General features: G+C 52.8%; 1 protein-coding gene across 2 annotated transcripts in view; it reads left to right on the forward strand.

Annotated features, from left to right (window-relative positions):
• GRIK4 (glutamate ionotropic receptor kainate type subunit 4) overlaps positions 1–19406 on the forward strand; it is a 134804-nt gene that overhangs the window by 94956 nt on the left and 20442 nt on the right. For both annotated transcript variants that reach the window (XR_005831252.1, XM_040616286.1), the window contains exons 8-11: positions 1650–1802; positions 3052–3156; positions 11997–12104; positions 13117–13320. Coding sequence is in view for 1 of the 2 variants with exons in the window: in XM_040616286.1 (XP_040472220.1) it covers positions 1650–1802; positions 3052–3156; positions 11997–12104; positions 13117–13320 (570 nt within the window). In the remaining variant the exon portion in view is untranslated. The remainder of the gene's footprint in view (positions 1–1649; positions 1803–3051; positions 3157–11996; positions 12105–13116; positions 13321–19406) is intronic.

Here is a 19406-nt window from a genome sequence, read left to right on the forward strand (position 1 = left end):
TTGCTTGGTGCTCACCAGAGAGCTCCCGGCTGCTATTTCTGTAAAATAAACTGGTACGTGCAGGAGTAATGTGGTAGAGCAAATGTGAGTCTGCACCAGGGTTGGAAAAGCGAGAGGTTACAGGTGCCGTTAGAGCTGGTGTTTGGGGTTTTGCTGGCATTAGGCTGGGATCCTGCCTTTTGATTCGTGCTGGCTTGTAAGTTTGAAGGTTTTGTGCTGGTTTTAACTACCTAATCCCAGGCCATTGTGGTCATTGAGGTCTTACCACTGATCTGAGTAAGACCAAGCAGGGTTAAGTCTGACTCACTCTGTTCAAATTAGTAAAACAGCTGAAGCCAAAGGTTCATTGGGATGATTGAACTGGGTGAGATTGTCCCTGCAGGGCCACTGGCAGAAGTGAACAAACCTAATCAGGCTTTGGGAGGAATAGAGGATGCGGATACCGCTGGAGTGCTGCAAGTCACAAACAGGGTAAGGTGGGGGAAAGAGCTCCGGGCTAAAGACCGAGCCGGCTGCTGGGAGCTGGGATGGTAAAAGGATGCTGTCTGAAGTAGCCATGAGGAAAATGTAGCCTTGATTATAATGAGCTGCAACGGCTGAATTCCAGCAGAGTCAGGAGGCAACAATAATTAAAAGCGAAATCTTAGTCACAACAGTGAACACGAGAGAGCAAATGGCTGATTATTAACTAGATCAAAACCATTGAAATGGTTGTGCATGGGCGAAAAACACAGGTTTGCAAGGCTTGATAAGCACAGAGATCTGATTAAAGGCAAACAAAGCAAAGATGAGAAGGAGAGGGGGACGAGCTCTGTGATTCTGGACATTCCTTCAGCGATGCCATTGCAGAGCAGGTAACAACCAGCAGGAAACTGGAGGTTTTAGCAAGGGACTAGGTGATCTCTTCAGGGTCTGAAAGCCAGGGCTTGGTTGCTTGAGAAGCAGATCTAACAAAACCTCATTTCTTGTGCATCTGCTGTTCAACGCAGTGGCCAAAGAAGGACTCTGGTGCCTAATGGAGGCTAAAGCACCACAGTCATCATTCCTTCTGTGGCTGCAGGCACAGGATCTTTATTCTGCCCAGCTGCCTGTTTAAAGAACTTCACAAACCTGATGCACCCAGGAGTGTTCCCCCTGGCCAGCAGATTTGACCAGAGGTCAGCAAAGCACCAAAAACCCACACCTTGACTAGTTAGTACTTTAGGAAACTGAGACGGGAAAGAACGAGAAGGGACAGGGACAAACAGAGATAGAAAAATGATAGTGATGGGAGAAACCCTGAGGAACAAGCAAGGACATAAAGGGTAAGCAAGTGTGCAAGACGAGAAGGAGAAACATGACAGACTGGGGCTGGCAAAGGGATTGCGCTTGCCCTAGTGATGCCTTCACAGGCACGGCAGTTCAGGGATGCCACTGCTGGTGCTCTCCCTGCCCTCAGGCGAGTGCAGACGGTGTGCAGGGTGTTGCTGGAGCATAACGGCAGACGAGCAGGGCTCGCTGTCTGCACAGCCAAGGATTTTGCTCCTTTCTGATCCCAGCTGAGGTTGTGGAGAGGGAACTCTCCTGCTTGCTGCTAGGTCCTGAAGGTGCAGCAGGAGGCTCGACTTACGTCTTCCCATCTCAGGTTTTTTCCTTCCTTTTCCCTGCAGCTCTCTTCCGCGCTGCTGTTCGATGCTGTGTACGCTGTGGTGACTGCCGTGCAGGAGCTGAACCGGAGCCAGGAGATCGGTGTGAAGCCCCTGTCCTGTGGGTCTGCCCAGATCTGGCAGCATGGCACCAGCCTGATGAACTACCTGAGAATGGTGAGAAGGGACTGAACTTTCCTGGCGTGCTAGGAGCCAGTGCTCGTCGCTGCCAGAAGCAAAAGATGTGTATGTACGTGCGGGTGCTGGCACAGTTCTCAGGCAGTGTCGGTCTGTTTGAAGGTAGCACTGGGAATGAAAAGAGAGGAGATCTGAGGGCTGGTTTGTCACTGGTCTTGGAACAACATGAAACTCCATTTTTCAGGCTTTGCTGCAGGAAAAACTGGAATTCAGTGATTTTTATTTTTATTTTTTTTTAAGCATGAATGTTACCAAGTGATTTGAACTCCGTTTTGAGTGAACTTAGTTGATGTAAGGTCACACAGTACAATTGCGTAGAGCTCAGTGGCAAGGTGTGAGTTTCCCGATGAAGGGATTTGGGCTCCTTTGAACCCGAAAGTGTGGTTCTGGCACGAGAACAGACCCTGAAATTTCAGCTTTCTGAAATAGCTAGAGTTTGTCAATGTGATTCCTCAGAGCTGAGCTTAACCACGCAGAAGGAGCGTGTTTTTTCCAAGTTTGTTCAGGGAGCAACTGAAATGTCGTGAGGTGAGGAAGTTTCATGAGGCTCCTTTCCCCTCCCCCCAAAGGAAGGCTCAGCTGAGCTGACCAAAGTGGTACAAGGTTCTGTGCATGCGAACCTTGCTTTAAACCTCACCTTTAGTCAGAGACAACAAAATCCTTCAGCTTCCCTTGGCTCTGCTGCTAGGAGGGCCGGCAGCTTGCCCTTGCTGCAGGAGCACCTCTTCAGTGACAAGTGAGCAGTGGTTAATCTGCACAGCGCGGGAGGCACTCATCCTGCCTCCGCCGCAACAGGCTCTTGCGTTAAGTGCTGGCCCGGTGCGGTGACACAGCACTAATGGTTTGGGGGGGGAATCCCCAGCTGGTGACTCAGTGTGACACAGCGGAGGGCTTGTGCCTGCCGCCGGGCAGCGCGGTGTTAGCCTTGGGATGGAGGGAGCCGGCGAGGGGCTGTGGAGGTGGTTGTGGTTGTTCCGAAGCAGCTGGAGCAAAGAATTTCAGGGAACGCTGCACTTCACGCTGCTGATTCTCCGGCTGCCCTCCACATCTCTCTGCTACCCCAGCCAGGCTCCGAAAGCAGTTACGACAGGTCGTAAGGAGTGCATTACTGTACCCGCTGGGAGGGTGGATGGCCGGTGCGTGGGGTGAGTGATGCCACCCCCAGCTCTGCTGTGGGTGGGGGATGAGCCACCCTGATGGGCGCTGTAACTCATTCTCTCTTGGACAGGTAGAATTGGAAGGTCTCACCGGCCACATCGAATTCAACAGCAAAGGCCAGCGATCAAACTACGCCCTGAAAATCCTGCAGTACACGCGCCGCGGCTTCCGACAGGTAGGAGCGGCCACGCTGCCTGGGGGTGATGCCGAGGGATGGTGCCCGGGGACGGTGTGTGCGTAGCCTGGCGAGGGTCTGGCTCCGGCTGCTGCTGCGGGGGCCGGAGGGGGTTGAGGATACCCCCCTTTGCAACATGAAGTGTTCAGCAAGTGACAGCGTGGCGTGGATGTCACAGTAGCCACCGCTGGGATTGGGTTGGCAAACACACAGTGTTCCCTTCATCAAGGACATGTCTTGAGATAATTTAGATTTGTCTTAATTCGAGTCCCTGAGGTGCTGATGTTGGAGCCAATGTCCGGCCCGTCACAGTCACCCTCCTGTGCAGGAGATAACTCGGTCACAAAGCGTGTGCCAGATACAGGCTCACACTCAAGACACTTTTGTTCTTAAGCTTGTGGAGACACGTGTGCTCAAAGTGATTCAGATGGGGAAAAATGGGAAAATTTCCCATGAAATGGGCAAAAAAGGGTACTATGAACCTTTCCAAACTACTGCCTCTGGGAGGAGAGTGAAGCAGCACGACAGGAGCTCCCCACCGTCTCTCCCCTGGCGTGGCACGTGGGAGGAAGAGCAAGGTGATCTGCCTCTCGGTCTGTGCTGCGTGCTCCTCTGCGATGGGTTTGCTTAGCTCAGGCTCTCCTTTGCTGAGGTTCCTCACAGCGCTGGTCCTTCTTCTGCTTGTTGCCCTCTTTCTGTCCAAGGGATATTTTCTGGCATCAGCTAAGGTTAAGGATAAATGTCTGGGGCCACAGTTATCAAACTGGTGAGATTATGTGACACAAGGCCAAGGAATTAGGGTTTTACTGGTAAATCCAAACCTCATTCAGGGAAAAAAAAAAAAAGGAGATCTGAGAAAGAGGGTTTTCATCTGTCTTATTTCCCTGCTGTCAGCACCACACCTGCCCATTTTCTTGGAGATTGCCACTTTTAGACGTTGGCAGAGAACAAAAGCTATTGTATCTTACCCCACACTGACAGAGAATTTTGGCGTTAGGAAGTCTCTCCTGGTCTGGCAGCAGTGAATTTTAGCCTTGGCGAGGATGTTGCCTGCCAGTTCTTACCTGTCAAGTGACAGCTCAGCTTTGATGCTGCCTTTAGCTGAGTGAGCAGGGGATCAGGATGGCATTCTCCCTACAGTAAGATCTCTCATAGCAACAGTGCCCTTTTAATAATTTCCCAAACCCATCGTACTCTGAGCAAAAGTGACAGATCCAAGCCCATCTGCATTAGTAAGAGCATGCATTCAGCTGGAGCAAGGGAAGCAAATGCTGTAAACCCCACTACGACAGCTATGTTTTTGATGTGTTTAAATGTGGCAGGGAGTTCACATTAAATGCATGGGTCCTCTTGGAGCAGTGCTTCTCCCAGAGCTCTGGCTGCAGCCTCATCTGCCCCGAGACAAAAATCTCGGCTTTTCTCCACAAACGCTGTCTGACAGGAGAAAACCTTTTTTGACCTGTTGCAACAGCTCTGTAAATAAGCAGCTTCATGTTTTAGAGGTACCCAGGAAAAGCTGCGCTGAGACTAAGCTTTTCAAATTCCCCGTCAGAGCGCAGTGGTGATAAATCACTTCCAGTCACAGTAACTAGGTGCTGGAAGGACGGGGCAGTCCCTCGCTGTGCGTGGCTGCTTGCTGGCTGCCAGCCCCCTCCTCTCAGAACCCACCAGGGAGGAGTTAGTCTCCGTAAAACTGTGTGACTGTGGCAGCCTTTCCACCGCCTGCTCCCCCCACTGCAGGCAGCCCCCTCTCAGGGGTCTTGCCTGACTGATAGCAATGCCCGGAGGGGAGCTGGGGACCCTCACAGGCTGAGTTTGTGGCAGTGGCTGGTTGGGAAGGGCAGCCCTGGATGGAGCTGTGGAACCTGGGCAAGGTCCTGCCCCATCCTGCCCACCCCCTTGGTCACTGCAAGGGGAAGCACATCGCTGGTGATGCTAGGCAACCCCGCTTCGTGCAATAAAAACGACTAAATAAATCATTAGACATTAAACCCACCATGAGGGGATGGGGTAAGGAACAAATATTTGCATCCTGGGGACAATCATGTTCCCAAGGGTTGTAGGAACTGATCTGCTCAGGCTCTTGTTTGAACACTTTGTCTGGGTTTGACCCCAGCCACAACTGAGCCCCACCAGCCACTTGCTCGCTGCCTGCCCCACAGAGGGATGGGAGGGGAATCGGGAAGGAATGCAGAACTGGAGGGCTGAGACAAGAACAATTTAATAACTGAAATAAAATAAAACAAAACCCAATAATCATCATCATAGTAATGATGGTGATGATAGTAATAATAATAGTAATAACAACAACTACCATTATGATGAAAAGAAAAGAGAAGGGGAGAGGAATGAAATCCAAAGGGAAGGAAGAAAAGAAAACCAGTGATGCGTAATAGAGCCGCTCACCACCCGCTGACTGGTGCCCAGCCGGTCCCCGAGCAATGGTCAGCAGCCCCAGCCACCCCACCCCCCCCCACCCCCCCCCAGTTTATATGCCGAGCGTGATGTCCCATGGTATGGAATTCCTCTTCGGTTAGCTCAGGTCAGCTGTCCCAGCTGTGTCCCCTCCCAACCGCTCGCGCCCCTCCAGCCTCTCGCTGGCAAGGCCTAAGAAACTAAAAAGTGCCTGAGTTAGTCGTTGCTAGGTAATGTTTATACTAAAAATGTCAGTGTGATAATCAACATTGTTCTTACACCAAATCCGAAACACGATAATGCACCAGCTACTGAGAAGAATATTAACTCTGTCCTCACCGAAACCAGGACACACGTCTGCTCCCTCCTTGTTTTACTCAAGCTGACACTCTGCCCGTTTCTCGTTCCCTCTCTCTCCTTCCCCTCCCCAGCTGTCTCCTTCCATCTATCGAAGCCACAGGGACTTCCAGCTCATCAGCTTTAATAGAGAATTCACCAGATTTTGAAGCTGATCCAGCCAGCAAACAAATTAAAGACATTTAGATTTTCTAACTTGCTGTTGCTTTTGGGCAAGGAGAGACAAGGCTTTTTGACATCCAATTTTTAATACATTTATGTAACGCACCAAACGTGTCTTTTCCTGATTTAGCTTAACAAGTGGAAATTTTCCCACAGCCATATGAGAACTGCTCCCTGTTCATAGGATGCATGATAAAGCACAAGCTCATTAATGTGTTGGTGATCCATGGATCTGACAAGGACCAAGTTTGTAAATGTCATCTTTTTATTTTTTCTCCTTTCTTTACCCCTTTGAAAAACATTGCAGCACACCCCTCCGTTTTCAGCGTAGTGTTTTACAGTAAGCCGAGAGCTCAGGTTTGGGAGCTTAAGGGAGCAGGGGGTGGAGAGGGGCTGTGATGTGTACAGCCCCGGGGAAGGCAGGCGTGCAGGGGGGACAGGGGAAGCTGCTGTCCTGCCATGGGCACGTTGTCCCCAGCTCTGCCTGTGACCCTTTGCTTCTGCCCGGTGCTAGGTGCAGCCGCTTGGCCGCCGTTCAGCCAAAGGCTCTGCTGACGTCCTGAGACAGAGCAGTGGAAGTGGCAGGGGTGTCTAATTGGTATGCTGATGAGATGCAGATGAGTTACCAGCCGATAGCTTTGAGACCCTCGGCAATCCCGCCACATCAAACCTTTTTAACTTCGAAGTGGCTAATCAGTCTCAAAGGGACTTGTTCCTCTTTAGCTGTTACCCCCGGCAAGAGTTCAGGGACAGATTCTGCCAAGAGCTGAATGTCGTTTGCCCCCCAGGACCCAACGAACTCGGTGTGTGTCACCACCAGTCCTGGCTGTGCCAGGTGTCAATCACGTTGTCTGAAGGGGACGTCTGGGGAGGAAGGGGATCGCAGGGGCTGCTGCGTGGCCTCAGGGGTGGGTTCTGTGCGTGTCTCGTGGCTGTACGGGTTTCAACAGCTGGCGCTCCGTGTGTCCCGTGCTAACTTCTGTGGACGAAGCTTTTGCCTGCCCGCCTCGCTGTCCCTCGCAGCAGGGTCCTTCAGGAGCGCCAGCCACATGGCAGCCCAGGCCTCTCGGGGCTTTCATTTGTTTGTTTTATTCCTTTTTCCGCCCCCAGACACCCCCAAACCCCCTCCTCTTGGGGCCAGTGAAGGCACCATGTACCAAGTACCTACTTAATTGCGTTTCCTCCTGACACAGCGTCTTTCCCCTTAGTGCCCACAAGGCTCAAGCGCTGGCGCGGTGACAGCGATAGCATTTTGCTCTCCTTCCTCGTCCTGGGGACACTGAGGAAGGGGGTGATTAATGCAGGCTGTAGGACAGTGCTTGCTAGTTAGAGCCCAGAAGGTATTTGCAGTGGTGGTCCCCTGCCTGTTTTAAAACACCTGTATTCAGGACTGGCTGTACCTTCATTTTTAGCTGGGGAGAGGGGTGGCAAGTACCTGTGGCACCTTAGAAGCTTTGGACAGGTCTGGCTGTGTCATCTCTCCCTGTCCCCAGCTGCCATTCAGGCCTGTGGGGCACTGAGCACACCGTTAAAATCATTCGTTTGAGTGGTATTTTGTCCTCTCGTGCCACAAGGAGCTTGACAAGCCCGGGCATCTTTAACGTGGCTGCTTCTGAACGGAGGAGCTGAAGGGCTGAAGGAGCGAGCCAGGAATGCCCGCTTGCGTTGTTGGCCGCTGGTGATTTTCTGCCGAGATGATAAGTCTTTAAGTGTCCCTGACCCAAGTAATGCCTTTTGCAGAGCAGCTGGCTTGAGGGACCTCGCCTGCAGTGGGGATGGAGCAGTGTCACGCGAGTGATGGCACTTCTTGCTTATTCCAGGCTCGAGGCTGGTTGGGCTGGTTTGTGCTGAGACGGTGTGTTTGCTCCCTGCCTGGGACAAGGACACACGGCAAGGCAGACCTGCGGGCAGAGCGGGGCTGGCTCTGCTTACAGGGGAGGGCTGAGCGCAGGGAGGCACCGGGGGGTGCAGGGGTGACCCCGCAGGCGGCTGCAGTGGGACCACACAGCTTGAGGACGTGGAGGGAACTTTCTCCATCCAGGCCATGGGCTGTCACCAGGTCAAATCATCCCTCTCACAAGGGTATCAAGCTCCATCTTGCTTCCAGGTGGCTGTGTTGCCCTCGTTGCTTTTCTGGGAAAGGTATGCAATCACTCAAGCTCCTCTGATCATTAGGAACCCTCTTTTAATTTTCAGCCTGTTTATTTCTGGCTGGTTTATATCTATTTATTTTTGTGCCAGTGCTATCATTTTAGCTTCAAAAGCTGTTCTACCTCTTTGCTATGGACCTCCTCCACCTGATGTATTTATACAGACCAATCATATCTGCTACGGAAAAATCCCGATTCCTAAAATCTCTTTAAGTCCTAGTCCAGAGCCTTAACAATAGGATCATCTTATCCATGTCCACGCAAAGCATTTGATTATTTTCTAATACATTGCAGATGAATATGTTTTCTGTTTTTCAGAGGCTCTTTATACATAGATAGAGATGATTAAAATCACCTTGACATCCATCTTGCAAGAGAGGGAGAGATCTGACGATCCCAGACATCCTCTGACACATTACACTTCAGAAACAGCGAACAGCGAGAGGAGTCAATTAGCAGCTTTATCATACTGCGAGGGGGACAGTGGTGTGAGCTGGAACAAGCCAGGATGGGGTGGAAGTACCCTGGCACACGGGAGTGTTTGGCTTTGGTGCTGTGTTAAAAGCAAGGTCAAACCCACTGCACTGTCAGAGGAAGCAGCAGTCAATTAGTCTCAGTATGCCAGCAGGGGAGGGACAAATTTGAGAACAGCGAGGGCTGTTAAAATTAAAGTTAATCTGTCACTAATCTCTGGTTGTGAAACCTGGGAGAAAAAAAATTAGGCAATGTTTATGACTGATCACTTGCTCAGAGAGGCAGTTGCTGCAGAGGGTCTGCCGTTTAGCAATCACAGCGAGAGGCAAGCACCTTTGTGCAGGCTTGGGGAGGACAGCTGGGATAAATCCATCCCATCACACTGATGCAGACTCTGCGCAGGCCAGCTGGAGCTGGACTCCCTGTCCGTGAAGAAGTACATGGTAAATCTCCCAGTTTGGGGCAGCTGTTCCCAGAGACGAGTCCTGCGCTACATCATCACTGTGATGCTAGGAGCTCAATGGTGGTTAACTCACAAGATGCGGTCAGGAGAACAGGATGCCCGAGATCTGCCCTCAGCGTGCTCCGACACGCCGTCACTGTGCCTCCGTCTCCCCGTCTGCCAGGTGAGGCCAATAACCCCCCAGCACCTCTCCCGCTAGCGGGGAGCCTCCCAGAGTTTGACACTTTGAGAAGTCCTTGCCGTGGCAGGTGCTTTTAGCAGAGCATTATTAACGTTGGCGAAGGGGCTGGGCTGACACTCAGAAGAACAATCTCTGTCGTGTTATCGGGAGTAAACAAGCCCCTGTCCCCCGCCAGAGACTTGGCTGGCTCCGTGCTGCTGCAGCCCAGTGCCTGGGCTCCGGGCAGGGACGGGAGCAGACGTGTGTGATGTCCTTTGCTTTCCCTACCTGCTGTCCTGCCGCAGGGCCGTCGAGCATGAGCTGTCCTGTTTGCACTTCCCGCTGCTCCTTGCGCCTGGGGGCGAGGAGGCTGGAGGAGGCTGGAGCTCCTCGCAGACGGCCACTTTTGTAATGGCTTGTGAGCGAGTCACTTGGGCCGGGTTTGCACCCGGAGCCAGGAGAAGGAAGGACCCGGCCCTTTCCTCACCGTCCAGAGCAGCGCAGTCGGCCGACAGCGTAGCACCACGGCTGCGGTTTCAGGTCACGTGTGGCTCGGATGCACGAGCTGAGAAGTGACTCTCAAGTCCTGGAGCCATCAGTCATGCCAGAGGCAAAGCGCTGCCAAGAAAAACAACTGAGTGCGTGGAGTCAGTCCTGGGGCGGTGTAAATCAGCGTGCCTCCCATTCATTTCCATGGGGGTGCGTCCGCCTGGCCCGTAGCTCTGCATCATCTTCCACCCACCCCTTTGAACATAATAAGATTACTCTGTGACGGAGGAGAAATCGGTTTGTTCCTACCGCCCTGACGACTGTGGCACAGCGAAAGATTAACCTGCCTCAGACCCACAGTGCCCGAGACAGCTCGTGTCGGTGCGAGGGAGCCAGGAACAGATTTCTCTGGCACCATGGCTATGGGGAGCTGTGGAGACACCCCTGAACGCTGGGGACACCTCTTAGGGCTGTGGCAGCTTGCTTCGGTGCTGTCAGAGGACTTAGGCTGTGGCCAGCAGCCCAGCACACAGCGGGCCTGGGCCTGATGGGGCAGTGAGGCTTTGCAGGAGAAGGAGGAGAGAGAAGAGGCCTCGCAGGCATCTGGCCTCCCTCGGCTGCCGCTCTGTCCGTGAGATAAACAGAGGCTCTTCTAGGGAGCGTGAGGAGAGCCTGATCGATCTGCGTGCCCTGGGCGAGCTGCTGGAGGTGCTCATCCTCCTGCCCAGAGCTCTGAGGGGGGGAGATGAGGCTCTTGAAGTTAAAATTAGGTTTTGCTGAATATTCCTCCCCCTGGCTGAAGGCAGTGGCTTGTTGCATCGCATCACAGCTGAGTCACAGTGTCCTCCCAAGCGCTGGGGGACTGGTCCTTGCCACCGGTGGTGGTGGGAATTAGGTTTGCTGCAGTGGCACTGTGCTTGGATGGGTGAATTAGGCTATGCATGGAGCCGCTGGGTGTGACGAGCCTGAATCAAACTGTTTGGAGGTTTTTAATCATAGTAGTTGGCATCCTTTGTAGCAGATAGAGGAGATGAGTCACGGCGCAGCACCGCTGAGAACGTGGCTTCGTTTCACAACCTGCCACCAAGGTGGAGCTGCTGCCCAGGGCTGGAAGGCGCCTGCCCCGTGTCAGCGCTGCTGCCCTGGGGTTGCAGTGGGAGCTGCAATACTGCGATACTCCCTGTGAAGTGGCATTTTCCTCTGAGGAACTCACAGTGCCTCTACCAACCTTTAGCTAATGACAGCGATGCTCACAGGAGGACAGCAGGAGGTTTTTCTTGCTTTCAGGAAGGTGAAACCTTTGTTGCAGAGACAGCATAAGGCAGGACAGGAGTTGGAGGCAGGAGCCCCCCCCTCTCCCCATTTCTGGGCTTTCACTGTGGATCACAAGACTTCAGCACTCCCTGAAGTTCTTCAGAGCCACATCTGTAACACACAGCACCTGTGTGGGGAGCTCAGCATCACCAAACCTGACCCTGCAGTGTGCTGGTGGTGGGGTCCCGCTGCGGGACGGTGCAGCTCAGCCAAACCCCGGCTCTGGCACTGCCTTTCCTGCAGCCTTCTGTGAAGCTCCTCTGTGCCCTGTTCCCTCTAGGAGCTGACCTCCAGAGAACGGAGGAGGTGAAGGGGTCAGGCAAAATGCACCAGACTGAGAGCAGTGACCAGGTCTTCCTCCCGCAGCCGCGACCTGGCTGCCATGCCTCAGTGTGGGGGACGGCAGAGGCTCCCAGCGCATCGTGCCGGGGGGATGAGCGTGCAGGTTTGGCTGTGTGGGCGCCGCTGGGTAAGATGGACCCATCTTGGTGGCATCTGGGGACCACGCAGAAGGCTGCTTGGCTGCCGTGAGCCCCAGGGAGCTGCCCACCACAAGGCCTTCTCTTGGTGCAGGGCTTTGCCGCAGCTACAGGCGGGACACGTGGGAAGGCAGCGCCCGCTGTGAGCAGGGACAGGTTTTTGGCATCGTAGTGCAGGTGGGGGTGTGCCGGGGCCGTGCACCAGCCGGTTAATCTCTCTGCCGACCTGTTGTGGGGGTGCATTGTAAAGGTAATGGAGTGTTCATAAACACCCCTTCCGGGGCCAACTTGACGGTTGTCAGTCACCGGAGCCATATGGCGGGTGCATACTGTAATCTGCCCTGTAAATTCCCTTATTGTGGTGTTTATCTCTCCAGATCGGCCACTGGCATGTTTCTGAAGGACTCAGCATGGACAACAGGATCTTCTCTTCCAACATATCAGACAGTCTGTTCAACACCACACTTATTGTCACCACCATCCTGGTAAGTGAGGGGGTCACCTACCGTTCCCATTAGCTCCTCGCCAGCCCAACGCTTAGGGGTGTCAATCAGCTAGAATATTACTCCCTCCTCCTGCCCCCTTGGCCCCCAGCATGCAGCATTGCACACTGATTTCATAAAAAACAGACAATCAAATCTCTAATTACAGCACTGAGGACAATTCATGACAGTGTAATTAAACTCAAGTTGATGTTTCATATGGAAATGATATTTGATGAGTTCAGAAGCAGCTGGGGAGAGGACTGGGATGGGGCTAAGTTACCATTTTACATTCATCTCTGAATGATGTTCTTGTTTTGCGTACAGCTGGTAAGTTGGAAGGGACAGTTGTCCCTTCTACCCACAAAATTACTGAAATTGGCCAAGATGGGTACAACCTCTATGGACCAAGAGTTCACATCTGCAGGCACCACTGTCTTTATTTGACAAATTCCCCTGCTAGGGGCTGCCTGTCCCATGATTTTTTCCAGTGCCTCTGCTCCTTCCTTAAAGATGCTCAAAATCCTGGAGAACTGTGGGCATTATTTCCTCGTGTCCCACAAAGTTTGGTGAAAAGGGGGACAAACGGGTGAAGTGGCTCTGTTCCAAGGAGGCTGGGATCTGTATATCCTGCCATAACTTGGAGCAGTCACTGGGCTGCTCCAGCATATGCCAGTTGGAAGCAGCCCCCAAAGCGTGATCCCTTAGCTCTGCTTCATATCCTAAACCTCCAGCACATCCACGACACAGCAGGAGACGGTGAACACCGGTGCAGAAACAGCTCTGGTGGCTTTACACCACCTGGGTTCCCAAGCAATCAAACCAACTTTCCATCTCTCTTATACCCTGGTCGAGAGGGCTATATTGGGACGGGAGGTTGGCCTGGGTGCTCTTTACACGAGCCTCTGCCGTCACAGCACTGCCAGAAAGCCCACGGCTCTGCCCCATGCTCGGCGCCGTGCTGGTGGGATGCCTCGGCTAAGATGGGAATGACAGCTGCCCAGTTTCAATGCAGGAAAACCCTTACTTAATGCTGAAGTGGAACCATCAGGAGCTGGAAGGCAATGACCGCTACGAGGGCTTCTGCGTGGACATGCTGAAGGAGCTGGCAGAGATCCTGCGTTTCAACTATAAGATCCACCTCGTTGGTGATGGTGTGTATGGAGTCCCCGAGGCAAACGGCACGTGGACAGGCATGGTCGGGGAGCTGATTGCTCGGGTAAGTGAATTAGCTGCTCTTTTTAACTGCGCTCTAGTGGGACTTGGCAATGTCCGCGCTTTATTAAGTGCTCCAGGATGATAAGGATGGATGGGGGTTTTAGAGGGACTTGTACCAGAGGATCTCCATTTAATGTGTTATGCCAAATGGCAGGCGTATTTGTTGTGTTGATGTGACAGCGTGTGACATAGTCGGGCAGGAGTCGGGGCCCCTGGGCGTTCTAGGGGTGCTCACTTTGTCGGAAGGGAGGCCTGGGCTCCGGGGTCCCTGTGTAAGACCTTGATACAGAACGGAGGGTTTTTTTTCCCCCCAGTGGAAAAATTAAGGAAAACTCAAAACAGGAAAACATGCAGGCTCTGGCAGGGGTTGGTAGGAGCTGAAGAAAACTTACAAAAACACCCTGTTTGGGAGGAAAGCAAATAAGAATCACATTTCTACCCAGAAAAGTTTTGGCAGATTCATTTCAGCTTCTTAACTTTGAGCGTTGTTTTTGGAGAATAACATTTTTTGTTTGCTTGAAGTGGGTGCATCAAGATCTTTTCACGGCTCTGCTTTGCGGCGTTACTGCACAGCAGCTAGACTGAAGGATGGATGCTTTTTCTGGGTTTGACAACAATTCTGCATACACGTGCGCTCAGTCAGCCTGTACCCCGCTCCCTCCCTGCTCTTTGTTTTCCTCCGCCGCTAAAGGTAGTCCTTCCCCAGGGATCCTGAAGCTTAAATACAGTTCACAAAATGCTCTGAGGTCCTTAGTAAAATAGGCTTAGCCAAAGCTAACATTAAGATTGATGGTTATTTAAGCCAATACTTCCTCGCTCGCCGATTTCTACCCTGCCTTGTTATTACCGAAGCGCCTGTGAGAACCCAGTGACAGTTTCTCAGCTGGTGGCAAATCCGCAGTGAGGTGTATTTATGATAATCCACACCGCTGTGCGAGAGGAGCCCCGGAGCCACCCCATCATTATCCTCACAACAGCAGCACATCCTCCTGCACAGTGGAGGGGTGAGGGCCTGAATCCGTGCCCTGGGGCTCCGGGCAGGGCTCTGGGGCTCCTGCCGCAGCTTTCCTCCCAGCGGTGGCGATGCCCACTGGCATCAGGCTGCTTCTTCCCTGGGTGGCAAAGGGGACCTGGCTGATGCTTGTCCTACCTTAGAGGCTTCAACTGAGTGTCTGAAGACAGGTGGGAACAGCTCTAGGTCTGGAAGACTTGCTGAGGGTCAGGGCCCTTCCCCAGCGGAGCAATAGCTCTTGATGCCAGCTGAGATCCCACCTCCGTCTGCTTCTTCTAAAGAGCCTTCTGTACGGTTGTTTGCAAATGCTCTGGGCTATTGGCGTAGTTTTTATACATCTCTCCCTCTCTCTGTGTGTATATACACACACAAACACGCACTTAGAGTTCTGCAACGTTTCTTTTGGGAGGCACGAAGGAAGGCGCAGAGAGCAGCGTGTGATCTATGCAAACAAAGGAAGGGAACAGCCATCAAATTTTTGGCCTGCTAACCTTGGCAGTGCCTCTCCATTAAATGGGAGCTTCTGGACGGTTCTTTTTCTTCAGCAAAAGTGTTTTAACTTCATCTTCACATAGAAGCCATTTGTTTCTTCTGCAGCTCAAGCCTTATTTAGGAGGATTTTTACTTCTGCCTCAGCAGGGCAGAGCTGGCAAAGTCTGTGTGAGACTGAAGCAAAAATTAGAGAAGAGAAAAAGCTTTCTCTGCTTTGTTCTTCCTAGGCCCTTTAGAGTGTTTGTAATGGTTTTGGTGAGTTTTTGATCAGTCCCAGGGTCTGGCACTTTGGATCAGGTCAGCCAGGGCAGAGCTGGACACGTGCATGCTGTGGTGTGTGTTCAGGGTTGCTTGGGATGTTGCTTTCTGGGGCCATTTCACTGCCCGAGGGGTTCCTCCTTCCTTGACAGCCAGCCCCCAAGGGGGGTTGTCCTCAGTTCCATCCCCTTGTTCATCCCCTATCCCATTTCAGGACTGCTCAAAGCAGGAGGGACAGCAGATCCTATGTTGGGTGCACACATTCCTCCTTCAGTGGGTTTAGCACTTTGGTGCTTTTCTCCATACAGCCTTTAGCACAGAGAGGGCATCGGCTGGGACACAAACCTGTCATGGGTCAAAACTTCCCAAATCCTACACAAAATGAAACCTCTGCACCTGTCTGTGCGGTGCTGTATTGTTGTAGGAAGGTGATTCATCCTTGACCCTGATGAGCTGTGGGAACGTAAAGTTCGACTCGCATGCACCTAGCGTGCAGGACCAGGTGGTCAGAAAATTATCCAACTCCATGCAATACCTTTCCACAACAGATTCTTTTTTTCCTCTGTTATCCCTCTGTGTCACTGAATCTCTGCAGAGCAACTATAGGCTATGTGGGAAAAGCGTTTCATTTTATTGCTTCTAAATTAACCAGCTATTGATTTATTCTTAAGTGCTGAAAATTCTATTACAGCTAATTGTGCACTGTGATATGATTGAGAAGGATGCTATATGAACATAAATTTGTTGTTGACCCAAATTCACCAGTACATATCTTATCGACCTGCTCACAAAACTAATTAAGAGCTAAGGAAGAGGGGGACCACCGGGGTGGCTTGGGAGATTAGTGGAAGAGCTGTAGAGACTCCTGTGTCTAGGTCAGCAGTCTGACTCGTCATCCGATCAGGAAACCTGTGCACTTTGTGATCAGCTGATGGAGATTTGGCTTGGGAGAAATCACTTAGAAGGACTCGAGCCCATTCTTTAGTGAGAGATGTCACAAACTCAGAAACACTGAGCTAATTGGTCCCTCTGTGCGTGCGGGGCAGGGAGGCTGAACACCCTGCTCATTCCTTGAGCCAGCAGGGGAGTAAAGCCGCTCTTAGGCCAGGGTGGATTTCCCCCGTTAGCACTGCTGGCTCTGGCACAGATGACTGCAGCCTCCAGCAGTTCAGCTGACACCGTACACGTGTGCTATCTGTAACAAGCAAACAAGGGGGAACAGCAAATCTTCCGGTCTTCTTTTTTTTGCCATCAGAGCCTTAGGGGACAATAGGGCTGGAAGAATTACGTCTTGCTCCTTCCCGCTGCTGTACGGCGTCTGGCTCAGAGTCCCTGATGGTTGTCTGGTATTCCCTGCTGAAATGAATTCGCTGGTCTGATACAAGCCAACGAATGTATCTGCAGGGCAACGTGACAGCCTTCTCCTTGTTCTGCCATGGCTGCCTTTGCTGTCTCGGTGGTGTAGTGCCGCGGTGCCTGTGCTCGGTGGCTGTGCTCGGTGCCTGTACATCAACTCGCAGCAAGCTGTTGGCGCTCGGCTGCCTTGCTCCTCCCTGAGGGAGACGGGCTTGTCTCGGAGAGATCCCTCAGCAGCAGTTTCTGAACGTCCCCATCTCGGGAATGCCCCTAGGGAACAGAGCTGAGCTGACAGGAGATGGTGCGGTTTGGTTTTGCCAGGAAGTTTTGTTGGCAGGAATCCAATGCTGCAGTTTTGCTACAAGACCTCCCAGAAACCTCCCTCAAGGGATCCCTCTGAGCCAGCTGGGACCAGTACCCTGGCTGGCTGGGTACCAGCGCGAGGCAATGCTCCCCTCCGCAGAGGACCCATCCCACTCGCCTGCAGCAGGGTTCAGGGGACGGGAAGGACGGAGCAGCCCTGGCAGAAGCACGCTTTGGGCAGACTGGCCGTGTGTTCTGTGCAGCCTGTATCTGCTGCCCAGGCTTCCTTTGGCATTGTTTAAATAACGTATCACTTTTGGTGATGGTAACAGCAGATCCATGAGTGCTTCCAGGGCAAGCGTATTTGGGTGAGGCTGGTGCTGCTGGAGAAGGCACCTTAGGGTGCCTGGAGCGAGTAGGAGATGACTGGGGACAGCATCCTCCTGCTCTCCCCTTCTGCACAGCATCATATGGGAGTGAGATGTTGTGGAATAATGCTACACCTTTGGCGTCTGTGTCCGTGGTATGAATCTGGCTGGGATCAGCGGCGATCATAGCTCTTTCTATGCGAGCTGTGAGGGAGATGAAGCTGTCCATCTTCTGGAAGGGTCTGGCCTCAGGAGCAGCAACACCAAGAACTGAAAGGACCGTAAAGCTTTGGGGTGATGGGTTTTTCCAGCTTGCTTGCTGGTGATCAGGTGGTGCTTTATAATCGAGGTCCTGTCCCTTCAACTGCTCCAAAGATAGGGAATGGCAGGAAGGGAGAAGATATTTCAAAATTGGCAGAGTCCTGCTCTCCACTCGGCAGTGGGTGTTGGTGTTCAGCAAGAAAAGCTGTGCGTGGGCAAGGGGAGGGAGGGGGAGTCTGTTTGCACGCTATCGCACTGGCAAGTGTGACATGGGGGGGCTCGAGAGGGTGAGGAGTGAGCGCGAGTGGGGAAGTGAGGAGGCGTGGGTTGTTGAGCAAACACAGAGAGGGTATGGGCAGAGAGGTTTGCATCGCGCTGCTGATTTTGCCAAAATCACACACAGGATGGTGGGTGTGGTGTGAGCTGGTTGGGTCTCACTGCTGTGGGCTTAGGATCCCCGTTCCTGGTGCTTCGCCTTAACTGGCTTTTGCCATAGGCACGGTGAACACCCGGCACAGACTTCTCCCTCCCATCCCTAGAGATCGTCCAGGTGAAGAAAGATGGGTGAAGGCAGCCTTGAGGCTGACATCTGTGATTATTGCTGGTCATCCCGTCCCTGACTGTGGCTTGAACGGAGGGCTGCAGCCTCCGGGGTTTTCAGGCTGTCACTTTTCATATGGCAGGATTCATACACGTCCTTTAAAAAAGCCCCAAACGCTGGTTTTGAGTGACCCTCATCTGGCCCTGTTTTTAAATGCAAGAATATGCATCCGAGCACACAACCTGGCTGCTGCTCACTCCATCACGAGGAGCTGCACAGCCCAAAATAGCTCCTGTCAAATCGGATGAGCAGCTGGAGCAGAAGCAATCAGTACATTGATACAGCAGCCGAGCCATACCTGTCGTGCCATGGGACAGATCTGCAGATGCAGGGAGACTGCTCTCTCCCTGCTGTGGTGGTGCGGCAGCTGCTGCCCAGCTGAGCGGGCTGCAGCCAAACTGCCCTGTGGTGGCTGCTTCTTATTTCACAGAGTTGCACGGAATAGCAGAGGACCTCCAGAGATCATCCAGTCCAACCCCAGCACAGAGCAGGGCCGCCTCCAGTCGGGTGCTCAGTACCGCATCCGGATGGGTTTCCAGTGGGGCATCTTCAGCAACAGTGCTGATGCGGATGGGTCTGCAACGGGGGCAATAGCTGGTGGTCAAGTGGGTCCTGAAGACTGAATGCTGACTTTGGCTTTCTAGAAGACCCTCCAAGCACGGGGGCAGTGTAAGAAATAGATTTCCCTGACCGTGGTCATGCTACCTGTGGTCTGGGGGTAAGAGTGATGCTCTCATGTGCAGCCAAGGGATGCAGCATCCGAGGTGCTGTTCAAGTCAGAGTCTGTTGCCACTCCTGGAAGAATTCCCTTCCTTGTGGTCCTAGAGCTGTCCTTCAGGCTTGTTTCCTGCACGTTGGGTGCAGAGACAGCCCCAAGCCTTTTGCCACTTGGGCTTTCTCACTGTGTTTGGTTTCCGTAGCTTGACAGGAGGCGGTTACGGCTGTGGGACTGGAGCAGGGCCGGGACCCCCGCGGTGGGAGGTCAGGTACCCCCGCGGTGGGAGGCTGTGGCGGGATCCGCTCTGCCCAGGCGAGGGCTGACGTCAGGCCCCATTCATCACCATTAGCGCCGAGATGAGCCTTGTCAGCATCCGCAGCGAGGAGGCGGCCGCCTCCGCCGGACTGGCAGTCCCTGCAATTTGCTTCTTAAGTCTGCTTAATTGTTGTTCCTCTTCGGGAGCCTGGCTCAGCCCCCGTGTTTAACATCCTTTCCAGTGGCAGCCGAGCCTGTATGCTAATGCGGGCAGATCCCACGGTTAATGCCAGGTACGCTGGTGGCAGTTCATGCTTTTATCTCAAACACCAGCCCACCTGGGCTTCCTCTCACCTAGTGAGAGTTTGGCCTTGTTTAAGCAGTGTTTTGTTAAAGAGATGTCCGTCCCTACTCCCAAAACGCTCTGGGTCTTTTCCTTAAGCCTATTTCACGCTGACATTTA

The sequence above is a fragment of the Falco naumanni genome, chromosome 16 (genome assembly GCF_017639655.2).
Source record: "Falco naumanni isolate bFalNau1 chromosome 16, bFalNau1.pat, whole genome shotgun sequence".
Lineage (NCBI taxonomy): Eukaryota > Metazoa > Chordata > Aves > Falconiformes > Falconidae > Falco > Falco naumanni.